Here is a 16,867-nt window from a genome sequence, read left to right as displayed (position 1 = left end):
ATGTTCTGTTTTTCTGGGATGGAAGTTGGTTTGTATACAATCAATTATAATTATATAAAGCCATGATGAATTCAAGGTCAAGTCCTTGGTTGCTCATGCCAAGCCGAGAGAGAGAGAGAGAGAGAGAGAGAGAGAGAGAGAGAGAATTATTCCTATGGGAAAACATGACCTACTCTACAGTGTGATCTTGTAAGAATTATAACATTGCAAAAGGCAAACATTGAATGGAATAGCTCAGTAGTGAACCTATTTATAGCGAAGGTGGGCTTTGGAATTGAGACCCAGGCTGACGTTTTGTATTATGCACTTACATTAGTGCCCAGCGCAGCCACTTACCCAGGGCTGTTGCCTTTGCTTCCTGAATCAGAAAGAGCATAGGCTTCCAAGGCCAAGGTCCCTAGCAGCCCCCTTCCCAGGGGCTAATGGGGCATCCCTGCCTGTTAGGTAAATCAACTGGTAGTCAAGCAGAGCCTAGGGCAGGGTGGGCACAAAGCTTGAAATTTAGGGTCCCATGGAGGCTCTGAGTCTCAGGCCCACCACTCCATCAACCCCCACCTCTGTCTTCACGTGCTCCCATTGGCATGCTCACCACCAGGGCTGTAGCAACAGCCTTGGTACCGTTGGGGCCCAGCCCATGGTGGTTGAGGTTCACGTAGGACTCCTCCATATTCCGAAGAAAGTAGGAGACAGGCACTACGCCCATCAGTTTGCAGGCCTCCAGGTATAGCTCCCTTTGTCCAGTGGTGAAAAATTTCTCCGTATCTACACAAAAAGATGCAAATGGATGAAGTGGGGTTTCTCTTCTCCCTTTGCCTTATTTCCCCTCTAACCCCAGGCCAGGTGCGCTTCTGCCTGGGGTCCCCTCTGCCTGAGGATGTCCCTGTGGGTGTGTGCACTGGAGGGCGACTCCAATCAGGAAGGCAGCCGGAGGTGGGAGAGGGAGACCCAAATTTCAGAAAGCCCCAGATGGACGTCTCCCTTTGGGTAAGAGACAAGGCCCCTGGTTTTAGGCCCCAAGCTTTCCTAGGAGAAGGAGCAGTGTGCCCACGCCCACCTGCCTGGGTTGCCCACATCCAGGATTAATTATCAAGGATGCATAAAGGCCCTGCTCTCTTGCCCACCATGGGGCAGCTCCGAAAGGCCAAACAGACAAGAAACTCATTTGTGATAGTTGAGGGGAGCCTCCATTTAGTTTTAGTTTCATGGCCACTGTTAAAATGAGAGCCACAGGGAAGCTTTACTAAAGATTTAGAGAGGTTCCAACTTTAAAGTACCCAAGTAGGACTGAGTGGGCTTCTCAAGGTGGCCAATCAATGCAAGATGGAGACCCCCCCCCCAAATCAGCATGAAACAAAGAAACTTGTATTTGAGTGGGCTTTCCTCTTTCAAAGACTTTCGTGTCATTTTCCTCACAAAAAGGACGGTCATGCCTCCTTTACCAATGACAAATCTAGCCCCAAATCACACACAGCTGATCAGCGCTAAAACTAGCTAACAGAATAGGGGACTTTAATCTCTCCATTCCGACCTCTTGGGGCGTTTGTTCCTCGGGCTTTAGACCTGCCTGGCTCGTGGTCAACGGGCAGTGGGCGTCCCTGGGTTCCCTATGGCCTCACAGCTGTCTCCTCATTAAGTGAGTCCCTTCCATGGCTTCCCATGGCCAGCTGAGGTCTAAAGCCTGCATCTGTTTTTCGTTCGGATGCCAGGGCCTTTGGCCAACCCAGCCCGGACATTTCTGAGGCAGACAGTGAGAGCTTTGTCGGTGAAAGGACAACTTTACAAGGAAGTTGACTTTGCAGGCACAGCTACTAATTGGCCTTCTCCTTAGGATGGTGGTAGAGCAGAGTCTCTCAATCCTGGCATTACTGGCATTTTGAGTTGGATAATTCTCGGTTGCGAGGAGCTGTCTTGTGCCGTGAAGGATATTTAGCAGGATTCCTGGCCTCTGCCAGTGAGATGCCAGCAGCATCCTCCACCCCACGCCAGCCCAGGTTGCCCAATGTCCCCTGGGGTGCAAAATCATCTCCGAGTGAGAACCACCGCCGCATAGGACGGACAGCATGTGGCAGGGGAGCAGCTTGTCCTGTCTTCTCTGCCTCCTCTGTAGCTTCATTGCAGCTTGCTATTGCACCTGGGCTCAGGTCTCAGGCCTGCCCGGGAAGCCGTCTCTGCCCCACTCCCAGCACCTCAGTACCAGCGGCTGGGGCCCGAGAAGCTGGAGCAGCTGGGCCCTGGGTTTCTGTCCCAGCATGGCATAGGTGCCATTAGAGAGTCTTGTTCGCCAAGGCAGGGTCAGTAACCCCCACCTTTATCCTTGGCACTAATTCTGCTCTGTTTTGTTCTGCGGACCCTTTCTAGCTGTAGTCACTATGGTGGTATTTTAGTTTGTTTTTAAAAAGGATTTTATTTATTTATTTGTTTGTTTATTTATTTATTTATTTGGGAGAGAGAGAGAGAGGGCACGAGCTAGGGGAGTGGCAGAGGCAGAGGGAGAAGCAGGCTCCCCGCTGAGCAGGGAGCCCGATGCGGGGCTCCATCCCAGGATCCTGGCAGACGCTTAACTGACTGCGACCCAGGCGCCCCACTCTGGTTATATTTTAGAGGCAGCTTGCAACAGTGTTATCTTTTGTGGGGAGTTGGGGGGTGGGGGAGGAATGGGATGGAAGCAGGAATCTGGGAGAAAACATCCAGTTTCCATCTGCTACCCCCTCCAACCAGGTAAAACTCCGTGCTGAAAACATTAGTACATTAGCAGTCTTGGCGTGGAAAAGAAGTCAGAAAAAGAGCAACAAGATGCGGGGTGGGCGGGCAGGAAGGAGGCATGCGTGGAGGCGAGGTTGTGTGTTGACCACAGGTGGGGAGGTTTATGCACTGACTGACCTAGGCTGGCCCATCAGGCGGGGCGAGCCTTGTGCTCACCTTACTTCACAGGGGTTCTGGGCACCTCCCTCCTCGGGGAAACAGAGAGGGAGAAGAGGGTGAAGCCTTGTTTGCAGTAACAGAGTCTTTGCTGCAGCTCAGCCAGCCCCTCCTCCCCCGCCCTCCCACCTCCCAGGGCACACTTGCTTTGTCCAGGGCGAACTCTCAAGTAGGAGAACCAAGAACTCGAATGTGAGTAGAGAGGGAAGTCACCAGGATGCAAGATGGGCCACAGACACTCCGGGGGCCCCCACAGTACAGAGCAGATCGGCAGGGTGGGGTGAACAGGGGATCGGCGAACATTGGCAGCTCTCCGTGGCCTTGGGCAACTCACAATCCCCGTAAGCCTCAGCTTCCTCCTCTCTAAAAGGCGGGTGATGATGACTACCTCCCGGGACACTTGCAAAGATGACATGTGGAAATGTTGAGAAAACCAGAAATCCCCGTTCATGTGTTGGTTTAGCTTCAACAAGCTGATGTGACCACTCTGCTCACCAGGTAGGCCACGAGCACAGGGCTGGGGCAGCTGCCACCACCGGGCCAGCCTTGAGGAGGACGTGGCATAAAGCCGCCCCAGGCTGCAGCCACTCTCCTGCAGGACGGACGGCCCAGGGGCCAGAGCCACGGCCGCCCCAGGGGAGTGGAGCTGTCCAGCTTCTGAGGAAGGAGGTGCACCACCACCCCGCCCACTAAGGGCCCAGCCTCACCTTCGATCTCCAGGTCGGTTTCTGAGCTCTCCCAGGCTGCCTTCTCTTTTTCCACAGCCCCGGAGGCCTCGGCCTCACAGTAGAGGGTTTCATCACTGTTCTGTGGCGCTGGTTCGGTTTCGGGTTCATCTGGAAGAAAAACTCATCTCCTTGATGCTGGAAATGAAACCTGCTGGCCCTTCACATGGAGCCCGACCTATACGCCCTGGCTCTGCAAGGCGGTCCCAGCCACAGCCTGGGACGCCCCAGCCTCATGGGGCTCGGGGTGCCGAGGAACTGCAGTGTGTGTTCAGTTCCCCAGGGGGACTCCATTCTACAAGCCCTCCCTCCAGGACAGTGCCGCCTCCTGATCGTGTGTAGGGTCTTGTGCTAAACGCCCCCTGTGTCCTCTGGAGACTCCCTGCTCCTGCCCTGTTCCCTGCTTTGAGCTTATCTCAGAGACTGGCTTTTTCCTGCTCTTTTGGCTCACTCTTTTCCTGCTCATTGGCTTGGGTGGGGTTCAGGGTCTGCTTCACTCTTTCAGGGAGAGGATGTGTGCCGATGCCTAGGCTTCCTCACTGGCGGGCATAAGCCATGCTGCGGATGGCCCAGGGCAGGGCAGGGCAGGGCAGGCGACTTGGGTCAAATGTGAAATGAAGTGGAACAGGAACAGTGCCAAGGAGAAAGAAGGATAACTTGATTCCTAAGAATTTGACCTAGCTTCTCTCCTTTCCAATCCAACATTTTGGGACCATGAAGAAGGAAGGGCTTGCAAAATCTTGCTGGGGTTGAAATTAATTGCTATGATTAAATATCCACGCCCTACGCTTCTCTCCCACCAGTCCCTATACTCGCTGGACATGGGTTTTCTGCCATTGGACCACTGATCTGGAACCAGCATGGGTTCCTGAAAACCTCACACAAGGGTCCAGAGCTAGTCATCCCACCTCTGTGGGATGCAATGTTTGGGGAAGCCATGCTCAACCACCGGGTAGCCCATCAGAACTTGGCCAATCTACTCTTTGGGTGGGCTGAGCATTTGTGGCGGTGGTCCCAAGTTTTAACCACCCAGGTTCTAAGATAGTGGGGTTCCTAATGAGTCCACGCAGGTCTGTGTTTTCTTAGTCCTTATCCATAAACCCAAGCTCCAGTGTTTATTTCCAAGAGGATAAGACAAGGTCTGCGTGATAAGAGGTGGAAGGAGCAGTACCCCAGCAGTTAGAAGACATACAGTGGCTTAGCCATTGAACTCAGCCATCAAAAAGTGATGACTTTCTGAGCCTTAATATCCTCATTAGTCCTACAATTTCAGAATTCCATAGAATGCTGTTAAATGTTTAACTGTCTCTCTAGGAAAAAAAAAAAATCCTGATTTGGAGTGTTAGCCAATTCAGGTGGCGTAAATATTCCCAACATGGCTGATTTCAAACTACCAACATGACATAGGCCACCCACAAAATGAAAATTAAAGTCAGCCAGAGCTAGTCCAAGCCAGTTCCAGCACAGCATCGCATCTCGCATCCAACTCTCTCACTCCCTGTTTGGGAAGCCCTGAAGCCAAGTCACTGTGACACACTGTCCCAGTTCTAGAGGGTCCCACGTGAGGAGGGGAAGGGGTTTCAGGGCATTATACTGAGGCAGCCCAGAAGGGCCCCAGAGGTGAGAGATGGGATGCCTGTTCACCTTTTGTCTCAGGCTTAAGAGGCTCATCATTGTCCATGGTGTCAGGGCTCTCTCGGGGGCTGCTGCCAGCTTCTTGCCACCTTTCTGCTGCTCCCCTAAGAAGCACACCTGTCCATTCCCTTCTGTCTCAAAGTTTGTGCACCCTGCCCTCACACAGATAAATCCCGGGGCGGGGGACCTGGAGTTATTCTTTCATCCCAGAAAGCCCTGGGGAGAGGGGGCTTTGGCGGGAAGAGGATAGGCATGGATTGGACTCCAACTCTGTCTGGGAGAAGTAGCTCCTTCCCCGGATCATCAGGGAAAGTGGTACAGCTCGATTCCTGGGAGCCCTGTCAAAAGGATGCCCACCCGCCTGCGACTTTGTGACTTAGGACCCACTATCATTTCACCTCTTCAACATTCCATGACCTCATGCAGTCATTGTGATCCACGTGGGTGGACCTGGCAACAGCCAGCCTCCCCCCCTCTTGGTGGCTCTGGCAGGTCCTCTTTTCTCATATGTCCGTGGGGGCCGAGCCCAGGCTTGGCTGTGAGTGTGCAGGTGCTGTGGGGGGTCCTCTTGGTGGTGTTGTATTTCCCTCTGAGGCAGGAGCAAACCCAAGCCCATTAGTCAGGTGACTGTGAAGAGCGGCCACCATGTTCTTCTCTCAAGGTGGTTGTGCTTCAGGTACAAAATATTTCAGTGATGGGTGAGGTCCATTTTCTTCTACCCAGTTCTCTTTCCTTTTTTCTTTCCCCCTTGGGAAGGCATCCTCAACCTTGGAGCAGAAGATCAAAAGCAAAGCCCGACAAACATATGTTCTATCACTACAGTTTGTTGCAGCCAAAGCATGTTCAATCCAAATTACCGGGCTGCCTAACCTGAAACCACTCAACCATCATTCACACGCTGGGCTGTTTTCACATGTCTTGGAGTTGAAGTTCACTTGCAGTTTACTTTCAAGAGAATCGGGAGGCGTGTTTGTTCCTTCTTGATAAACCTGCAGCACATCAACGGTCAGGTCAGTGACTGGAGGGCTTCGGGACGTGGAAATCCCTCTTTGCCACTCAGAAGAATGATGACGATCTAGGAATTTGTGGAAGGAAACCATAGTTAGAAATCTGAGATGTCACTCATTCCTTCAGGCATTTGTTCTGTAAAATATTTATGGAGCATCTATTATGTATAAGGCACTGAGATAGTCAACCACTGTGGGGAGGGGATGCAGACATGAGTATGGCATGGACCTTTCAGGGCATGTATCATACAAGATACACCCTCTAGGGTGTGAGGGTTGTGGGCAAATATTTTTGGCAGAGCTCCCATTCATAAAATGAATTTGGGTCACCCTAAATCAGCATGGCAACACCATTCTACTGGTCCAATCTCCTGTGGTTCCTTGAAGGAAACACCAAGCAGACCGGGGCTGTGCTTGTCCCCTAGGATGATTTGGTAAGCATGAGTCCTGGAGATCCTTTGGGCATCTGATATACTCCATGCTGGTGCAGAGGATAAGAAAGTGTCCTTAAAGGAGAAAAAAAGGGGACTGGAGAGTATGTTGGTCCTGGTCTAAACTCTAGGTGCTCTGGACAGCACCATGTGGTCTCAGGCACAAAGGGAGAATTAGAAAATTTGGAGGAGAGCACCCTAAATAGCCACTGGGCAGAGGCACCAGGCAGTTACTGGAAATTGATAAGGGTCATGAGGGAGATTCTCTGGGAGTCCAAGGGAAGGTGAGGTTTCTTCATGCTGAGGAGCGTTCGTGGGCTCTGGACAAGTATCGTCCTGACAAAAGGCATTTCCAGGAATGTAGAATAAAGGAAGGCTACAGAGCCCCAGGTGGGTTTGGGGGAATATAGGGTGCAGGGAATAGTAGGGAAAAGGGAGGCAACAGGGACCAGAGTAATTTTAGGAATAGATTCAATGCAATGAAAAGTCAATAGGAAGCCACTGAAGATTTTTGAACAGGAGCATGATTTAATCAGAACTTCTCTTTATGATGATGGAGAGCAATTATTTATTTATTTGGGGGAAAGAATCTATTCTGGAGAAATAAAAATGTTCAAGAACCATAATTTTAAAATGTTATATCTTTTTAACATCATAAAATGTATTTGCAACTTCTTTTTATATGTTATTTTAAAAGTTTATTACTGAGGGGTATCCTTTTTATTTTTTAAAGATTTTATTTAGGGGCGCCTGGGTGGCTCAGTTGTTAAGTGTCTGCCTTCGGCTCAGGTCATGATCTCAGAGTCCTGGGATCGAGCCCAGCATCAGGCTCTGCATCAGGCTCCCTGCTCGGCAGGAAGCCTCCTTCTCCCTCTCCCACTCCCCCTGCTTGTGTTCCCTCTCTCACTGTCTCTCTGTTAAATAAATAAATAAAATCTTTAAAAAAATAAAAAAATAAAAATTTTATTTATTTGAGAGAGAGAGAGCACGAGTGGGGGGAGGGGCAGAGGAGGAGGGAGCAGCTGGGGTGAAGGGCTTCATCTCAGGACCCTGGGATCATGACCTGAGTTGAAGGCAGACGCTTAACCAACTGAGCCATCCAAATGCCCCAGGGGTATCCTTTTTTAAATTAAAATTTTAATTTTGAAATATTTTAGACTGTAGTAGAGTTACAAAAATAATAGAGTTCCCATACACTCTTCACTCAGCTTCCCCTTGTATTTACATCTTGCATAGCAAAATTGTCAAAAAGTAAGAAATTAACATTGGTACAATGCTATTCACTCCACTACAGATCGTATTTGTATTTTACCCATTCTTTCACTAATGCCCACTCTTTGTTCTGGGATCCAATCCAGGATCCACATTGTGTTACCATGTCTCTCTCAGTCTCTCCCAAAATATGAGCTTTCTCCAGTGTTCGTCTTTTATGACCTTGACAATTTTAAAGAGCACTGGTCAGATATTTTGTGGAATGTCCCTCAATGTGGGTGTGTCCGATGTTTTGTCATGATTACTGGGAAAGGTGCCAGAGCTGATGTGCCCTTTTCAGTGCTTATCAGGGACACATGATGTCAATATGTATTATGTTGATGTCTTGGTCAAGGTGGTATCTGCCAGGTTTATCTACTGTAAAGTTACTGTTTTCTGTTTAACTTTTAGCCCAATACTTTGGGCTAAAACAGTTACTGTTTCTGCTTAAACTTTTAGCCCAATACTTTATTTTGCCCCAAAATTTTAGCATCCATTGATCTTACTGAGGTCTTGACTCAACCTTTACTACCGTCATGTTTTAATGGTGATTTTCTGTTTCCCACAATCCTTCTATGTTTGTTAATTGGAATTCTCTTGTGGGAGAGAGTGGTCCCTCTCCTCTATTTATTTGTTTATTCAGTTGTTTATGTTAACAGGGATCATGGATGCTTATCATGGATAGTGTTGATCATGGATACAGCACTATCATTATTTTGCTGTTCAAGTTCCAGCTTTGGCTGTGGGAGCTCATTCAGGTTGGCTCCTGTGCCCTTTTGACATGCACCCCACCTTTTATTTTTATTTGTTTGATCCCCTCCTTCCTTTCTGGCACCACAGGCATCGAGCACTTTTCCAAGGAGAGTGAAACCCTAGGTCTGGGTGCTGGCATGCTCATCACTGTTGGGTTGGCACTGCTTCTAGTCCTTCCCAGTGGACAGAGCTAGGAAATACACATCTGTATGTATATATGTATTATGTATGTATGTAGGTAGGTAGGTACATACACTAACTCACACATAACAGACATCTGTATTTATTTCCATACCCATCTATCTGTATATATATTAAACAAAAGCCATGAACACACCAATACCTCTGATTCCAATCCAGCACCACAGGAGACATTCATGTCTTCTCCCTTTTCATATTTGTCATTTCTTTCTCCTCAAAAAACCTGGCTCTCATTTTCTACAATATATTTACTTATTTGCTCATCTCTAGGATACACATAGTTTCAGAATTGCTAAACCATAACAGGGGAAACAAATTTACCAACTAGAATACAGTGTTATTATATAGTTTGTGTGTGTGTGTGTGTGTGTGTGTTTATCCTTATGTATCCGGTTAAAATATTCCCCCCCAAATTATCTAGGTCCACCCTTTTTCTTCCTAGCCCCTTCAATGTGATTATTTGATTCATTTGTATTTTTTTTTGTTTAAGATTTTATTTATTTATTTGACAGAGAGAGAGACAGCAAGAAAGGGAACACAAGCAGGGGGAGTGGGAGAGGGAGAAGCAGGCTCCCCACTGAGCAAGAAGTCTGATGCGGGACTCGATCCCAGGACCCTGGGATCATGACCTGAGCCGAAAGCAGACGCTTAACGAATGAGCCACCCAGGAGCCCTATTTGATTCATTTGTAACATGGGTTCACTGGTCACAGCCTGTATTTCACCTCCCCCACCCCATATCCTGGTTGATTTTATTTAATTTATATACAGCAACATTCACTTTGTACAGCACAGTTCTGTAGGTTTTGACAAATGCAGAGAGTCATGTATTTACTACCATGGTTCCACTCAAAACAGTTCTATCACCTGAAAATTTCTCTCATGCTGCCCCTTTATGATTAACCCCTTCCCAGCCCAACCCCTGGCAATCACTGTTCCATTTCCATCCTTATAGGTTCACGTTCTCCAGAGTCATATTAATGAAATCATACAATATGTAGTTTTTTGGAGGGGTCTGGCTTCTTTCACTTAGTAAAATGCATTTAAGATTTATCTATGTTATTGCATGAAGCAGTAGTTTGTTCCTTTGTATTTCAGAATAATATTCCATTGTAGCATGTACACATTATCCATTTACCTGCTAAATCTTCATATGTTCCCTTTCTTGGTGATTTTGAATAAAGCAGCTATAAACAATCACATACAGGTTTTTGTGTGAACAGAGATTCTCTTGAGTAAATACTAGGAGTGGGATCGCTCATGTATGTGGCAGGTGTATGTTTCACCTTGTGAGAAACCGCCATGTTGTTACCCAAAGTGCAAAGAGCTGCACTAATTTGAATTCCCCCTAGAAATATATGGTAGCATCAGTTCCACATTCTTGCCAACCCTTGATATTGCCAGTTCTGTTTTTGTTTTGCCATGCTAATTGTGTAGTGGTATCTCCTGGTGGTTTTTTTTTTTTTTTAAAGATTTATTTATTTATTTATTTATTTATTTGAGAGAGAGTGCATGAGAGGGGGGGAGGGTCAGAGGGAGAAGCAGACTCCCCGCTGAGCAGGGAGCCCCATGTGGGACTTGATCCCGGGACTCCAGGATCATGACCTGAGCCGAAGGCAGTTGCTTAACCAACTGAGCCACCCAGTCGCCCTCTCCTGGTGGTTTTAATCTGCATTTCCCTAATGACCAGTGATGTTGAACATCCTTTCATATGCTTTTTGGCCATTCATATATCATTCTTATTGTTCAGATTTTTTGCCTATTTTAAGCTGGGTGGTTTACTTTCTTACTTTGAGAGTTCTTGATATATTCTGGGCAGAAGTCCTTTGTCAGAAATGTGGTTTGCAAATATTTTCTCCCAGTCTATGGTTTAGCTTCTTATTCTTTTTTTTTTTTTTAAGATCTTATTATTTATTTATTTATTTGACAGAGAGAGAGAGTGCACAAGCAGGGTGAGCAGGAGAGGGAGAAGCAAGCTTCCTGCTGGGTAGGGAGCTGGATGTGGGGCTCGATCCCAGGACCCAGAGACCATGACCTGAGCTTAAGGCAGATGCTTAACCATCTGAGCCACCCAGGTGCCCCTAAAAATTCATAATTGAAAAATTTTCAAAATTGATCAAAATTACCATTTTTTTCTTTTATGGATCATGTTTTTGGTGTCATATCTAAACTTTCTGCCTAACCCAAGGTCATGTAGATTTTCTCCTATGTTTTATCCTAGAAGTTTTATAGTTTTAGCTTTTACATTCAGGTCTATGATCCATTAAATTTTTTTCTATTGTGGTAAAATATGCCAACATAAAATTTATTATTTTAACCCTTTTAAAGTGTACAATTCAGTGGCATTAGGTACATTAACAGTGTTGTATAACCATCACCACAATCTGTTTCCAGAGCTTTCTCTAGGATTCATTTTGAGTTAATCGTTGTATAAGGTATAACAGGTACCTTTGTTGAGGTATGGGTTGAGCTTCATTCTGCTTGTGGATGTTCAAATGCTCCAGCACCATTCATTGAAAATACTGTTCTTTCTCCATTTAATTGCCTTTTTACCACTGTCAAAAGTCTGTTGGCCATATGTATCCTTTGGGGTTATTTGTGGGGCTAGCGTTTCAGAAACCATATAACCATTGTGTGATGTCCCACCTAATCAAAATGTTGTACTTTTAAACTACTAATTAGAAAGACGAGCTCCTGTGGTGCTGGGAGGTAGGCATAAGGCACATAGGGGGTAGGAGGTAAACTGACTCTCTAGTTAATCCACAGAGCAGCGACAAAAGAGACAGTCCCAGGGGAAGAGGGGAGGCATGGTTTTGACTTGAAATGAGTCAAAGTCTGCCAGCTAGAAAGTGGCAGAGCTGGGACATAAATGAAGTCAGTCTGGTTGCAGAGCCCATACTGCCTCTCTACACTGCCCCCTTGCTGTTGGTTTAACATGACAAGGTGGTTCTCCATTCATGGCTCAGAAGGGTCTGGGTTCAGGTGATAGATTTCAGGAGCTGGCAAACTATAGTCTGAGGACCAAATCTGGCCCATTGCTTGCTTTGTAAGTAAAGGTTTCTTAAAATACAGTCATTATCACTCATTTAGGTATTTCTGTGGCTGCTTTCATGCAGCACTTGTTGCTACCGAGACCCATAGCCTGCAAAGCCAAAACTATTTCCTCTCTGGTCCTTTAGGGAAAAGTTTGCCATTGAATTTGACTGCCATTAGCATAAGATGGTGAAGATTCTAGTTCTCCAAGGAAAGAATGGAGAGAAGAGAATCCAAGAAACTTGGCAGAAACCACATTAGGAGGCAAGATGAGGAAGTGCAACCAAAGAAAGAAACAGATGCCATTATTATTAGATGTAATAATATCCCATTTTTTTGCAAGAGCTTTTTAAAATAAATGATAGTTGTAAATCAAGTGGGATTTCAGATATGGGGGGGTCTTTGAAAGAAAGGCACTTGCAGAATTATAAAGCAAGAAATTCCTCATTATGTGTCCACTTTTGCAAGTTTGAGTTTTATTGCGCTCAGTTTCCTCATGAAACTGAAGCTCTTCAGAAAGAAGGACTTTTTATTCATTCATTCATTTGTTCATTGTCTGTGTTGGATGCCCTTGTGCTGACTTAGGCGACGGGAACAGAGTGGCGAACCTCATGAAGTATACAGTTTACTGAGGGGTACTGATGAGTAAAGAGACAGTGACAGTGCTGGGCCCAGAGGAAGCAAGGGTGTGAGAGAAGCAAATAGGAGAAAGCTTCTGGTCCAGACTGGGGGCGGTGGTGCGTTTGTGTGTGGGTAGGTGCTAGGGATTCGGAAAAGCTTCCTTGAGGAAGAAATGTCGAAGTTGAGACTTGAAGGTCCATTAGGCAGTAACCAGTGATGGCAGAGGGGGGGCAGACCCAGGGGAGGAGGAGAGGGAGTTGAGGCTGGGAAGGAAGCATGCACAAAGTCCCTGCAGCTTGCGGGAGTGGGATTCTCACTGCGGGCAGTGGTGATGGAAGGAAAGAGCTGAAGGATGTGGGCGGAGGCCAACAACAGAGGGCCTGCAGGGCTATGCTAAGGAGTTTGGCCTGCATTTTGAGGGTAGTGGGGGTTTGCAGAGAGGTTTGAAGCTGCAGTGTGACCGGCCATGATTTGCAGAGTAGAAATGCTGCTCTGGCTGCAGTGGGGAAAGCAGATTGAGGACAGGAAGAGGATCAACACCAGTTAGAAGTGGCTGCAGGAGTGACGTGGACTCACTGAATAAACATAAAGAAGGCCAAACCCCTTGGACTTGGGACAGATCAGATATGAAAGTAAAAGGGAGAAGAAAAAGCCAGAGGCCAGGATAACTTGGTAAGTGATTGTGCCATTCAAAAAGAAGAGGACAGAGGAGCCGAGGGGACAGAGGGGCTGTCATTTTTGGGAGGATGGGGGCGGAAGGTGCTGAATGCAACTTTGGGTGTGTTGAGTCTTTGCCTCTGGGACATCCATTGAATAGGTCCACAAGTGAAAGGATTTATGAGTCTATAGCCCAGGAAAAGGAATAAAAATATAGATGTGTGAGTTGTCAGTATGTGGATGGTATCTAAAGCCATTGGAGGGGTGAAATTTTCTCAAGGAGGGACTTTAAAGTAAGAAGAGGAAAGAGACAAAGGATGAAATCCTAGGGACACCATCATTGAAAGGGGGGTGTTCAGAGGAACAGAAATGAAAGACACTAGGACAAATGTCCACAGAATCAGAAGGAAAACAAGAATGTCACAGAAACCAAGGGAAGAGAATCTTACAAGAAGGGGGGAGTTATGAAAGTTATAGAACATTTAAGAAATAATAAAGCCTGGAGCGTGCCCATTAAATTGGGCAACAAGGAAGGCACTAGGAACTTTGGTGGGAGTTTCAGTGGAGTGATAAGGGTAGAAGGTACATTTCAGTGGAATGAAGATGAATGAAAGGTAAGGAAGTATGGATATCAGGAGCAGACAACTCAAGAAGCTTGACTGTGAAGGAGAGGTGGGGAGATGGACAGATGGCTGGAGGGGGCCTTGGGCTGGGGGAGAGTTTCATATAGGAGAGATGTGAAGCATGTTTAAATGTTTATGGGAAGGAGTCAGGAAAGAAAAGGAGAGGGGTGAGCAGAAGAAGCATAATCTCTGAGGAGGCAGGAAGAAGGAATCCCAAGCATAGTGGAGTGGTCAGCCACCGTGTTGGGAGGGAAGGAAGAAAGTTGGTTTTGGATGCTGGCCAGTGTATTGGTGTGGCAACAAGGAGTAGAGAGTTTTCACCTTGGTGGTTCTATTTTTTCTCTAAAGTTGGCAGGGAGATGATCTCCAGAGAACAAGGGGGATCATAGGACAACAAGTTAGGAAAGAATGGTCATCATGGAAATGGAAGAGAAAGCTAATTAAGAACACAGGATTGCTGCAGTGGGTTGAGGGCTGAAGTGTGAGGTTGGAGACCAGCACACTAATAGCTCCAGTCCAAGGGGTTGGTAACTTTACCAGTGCTCAGCAGACCAGATGTCAGAGCCAGGAAGGAGAATGGTTTTACTGACCTCAACAGGTGTCATTTAAGAACAGTGGGCAGGAGAGTTGATATTGGGAAGAGTGAAAAAAGATGGTTCACGGGGATTCCATATTGGATAGAAAAAGAAATGGTGACTGAGGGGAAGCGTGAGGACAGAAGAGAGAATGCTAGGGTTTGATGGAGTTAACAGCTGAAGCAGAATTGAGAGTGGGAGAGGCAGAAAGCCATGATGTGATTCACTGGGGTGGGTGTCTGAACTTATGATTTCAGAGGTGGAGCACTACTTAGCCATGATACTCCAAGGGTATCTGAATTATAGTGGGAATGAAGCCACTGAGGAGGTGGTGACAGTGAGCTTCTAGGATTTGGGATGGCTCATTAACATTGGGCGTGGGAAGACTTGAGGTAGGAAAAACTGAGTCAGGGCTAGAGTCTGCAATGAAAGAGAAGGAGGGGATCTGAGGTCAAGAAAACTCAGGGTGAGGTTGGGGTAAACATTGATGAGCGCTTGATAAACATTTGATGAATACATGAATGCAGGAATCAGTGAATAAATGAATGCATCAACTCAGACCAATCTGGCACATTCTGGGAATATCGAGCCATAAATACCAAGATCCCAGAGGAAACACTAGGATTACAGAGGCCAGGTTAGGAGGAGTATACGGGTCTCAGGTTATCATAAGAGTTGAAGGTAAGCAATTCATTTCAGCCTATCCTATCTGAGAGGCTGTTTGAGCCCTCTAGACCTGCACAGGTCCAATCCGATAGCTACTAGCCCCTGTAGCTATTGAGCACTTGAATTGTGGCTAATCTAAATTGAGATGTGCTGTCCACGTAAAACACACACTGGATTTCAAAGATTTAGTACACACACACACAAAAAGGAACACAAAATATCTCATTTTAAAGTACTGATGAGTTGAAATGCCAATTTTTTGGACAGATGTGTTTAAATAAAACATATTATTGGGCGCCTGGGTGGCTCAGTTGGTTAAGCGACTGCCTTCGGCTCAGGTCATGATCCTGGAGTCCCTGGATCGAGTCCCGCATTGGGCTCCCTGCTCAGCAGGGTGCCTGCTTCTCCCTCTGACCCTCCCCCCTCTCATGTGCTCTCTCTCTCTCATTCTCTCTGTCTCAAATAAATAAATAAAATCTTTAAAAAACAAAACAAAACAAAACATATTATTAAAATGAATTTCACCTGCTTTTTTTTTTCCTTTTTATATGACGCTACTAAAAATTTTTAAATTACATATGCTGTTCACATTGCATTTCTCCTAAGCAGCTTTGCTCTAGGTCTTGGTCAGCAGCTTCTGCAATCCTGAAAGGAAGGATTATACCAGCCTGTATGATGCACATGTTCTACCAGCAAATTAATAAAGGCAACCATCTTGAACTTCCATACATCCCTGGTGGCAGAAGTAGATTTTAAACCCGCAACGGCTTACATTTCTTGTGTACAGGAAAGTCCCCTGTAAAAGAACACTTTGTATCCCTCAAAGTATTGCAAAACCTTCCACTGGCCCCACTAGACAGGGTCTGCATCCTTGCAACCACTCAGTGGTTTATCATCACCTCCACTGTCATCACAGTTGGGATAAATTGAGGGTCTCATCCAGTCCCTCTTCTTGGAATATTTCTGACACAGTGAGGCTGCAGATGGTGCAGACTGTACTTACACTTTTCCTTTGACTGGGGAAGCCCGAGGCTGCTCTTCTCCAGGACAAGTCTCCTTGGAATCTGCAGGGAGGGCTAGTTTAGCATTACAGTTTGGAAGGCTCTATTTCTGCCAGGGATTGTAGAAGATGACCCTACATTAGCAGTAGCCAGAGCTGGTTTAGGCTTAAATTAAAAAAAAAATAAATGGTAAACACTAAGAGTTTACCCTAGGTTGGAGGAAACTGAGGCTCTAAGAGGTTCAGTGACCTGAGAGGTTCCACAGGTGTAAAGTTGGTTGAGCCAGATCTGAACTCAGGTGGTCTAACTCCAAACCTTGTGATGCTCACATCCCCCTACGCTTTTCAACATAGCTGATTATGGATTGGGAAACAGAAAGAGGGCAGTCTCACTTACTTGGCCTTGGGGAAAAGCCTCTGAAGGAGGCTGGCATCGGTTGGCCTGACACATTTTGCTCACACATGCATTGAACAGTACAGTTGAAGGCAGGTCCTTTAGCAGAGGTTCCCAAACTGTCCACCAGAATAACTTGGTCTGTGTTAAGGGCCCCGTTCCAGACCTGTTAAATCAGAACCCTGGGAGTAGGGCCTAGCAATTTGTATTTTTAAAATATTTCCAAGTGGATAAGGGAACCCTCGTTTCCCAAAATGATAAACATAGGCTCTAGGTAAGTACCTTGATTTAGGATCTGATTTAGAACTTGGACTTCTGGGTAACCATTGGGACAAAATGGAAGGAAGTTACAAGGAAGGTTTATTTCAGGCACCTAA

General features: G+C 46.4%; 1 protein-coding gene across 1 annotated transcript in view; it reads right to left on the bottom strand.

Moving 5' to 3' along the window:
- Positions 1 to 16,867, bottom strand: part of LRRC74A (leucine rich repeat containing 74A) — a 44,309-nt gene that overhangs the window by 25,621 nt on the left and 1,821 nt on the right. Inside the window, exons 2-4 of the mRNA XM_064571756.1 lie at positions 5,467 to 6,354; positions 3,627 to 3,755; positions 590 to 762 (exon numbers count right to left, since the gene is read on the bottom strand). Of these exons, the coding sequence (XP_064427826.1) occupies positions 590 to 762; positions 3,627 to 3,755; positions 5,467 to 5,533 (369 nt within the window). The 5' untranslated portion in view covers positions 5,534 to 6,354. The remainder of the gene's footprint in view (positions 1 to 589; positions 763 to 3,626; positions 3,756 to 5,466; positions 6,355 to 16,867) is intronic.

Source organism: Mirounga angustirostris, unplaced genomic scaffold (genome assembly GCF_029215605.1).
Source record: "Mirounga angustirostris isolate CCGP_5_RB_7025 unplaced genomic scaffold, mMirAng1.0.hap1 SCAF_9, whole genome shotgun sequence".
Taxonomy (NCBI): Eukaryota; Metazoa; Chordata; class Mammalia; order Carnivora; family Phocidae; genus Mirounga; species Mirounga angustirostris.
The sequence above is the reverse complement of the archived record's forward strand: the minus strand, read 5'-3'. Positions and strand labels throughout refer to the sequence as shown.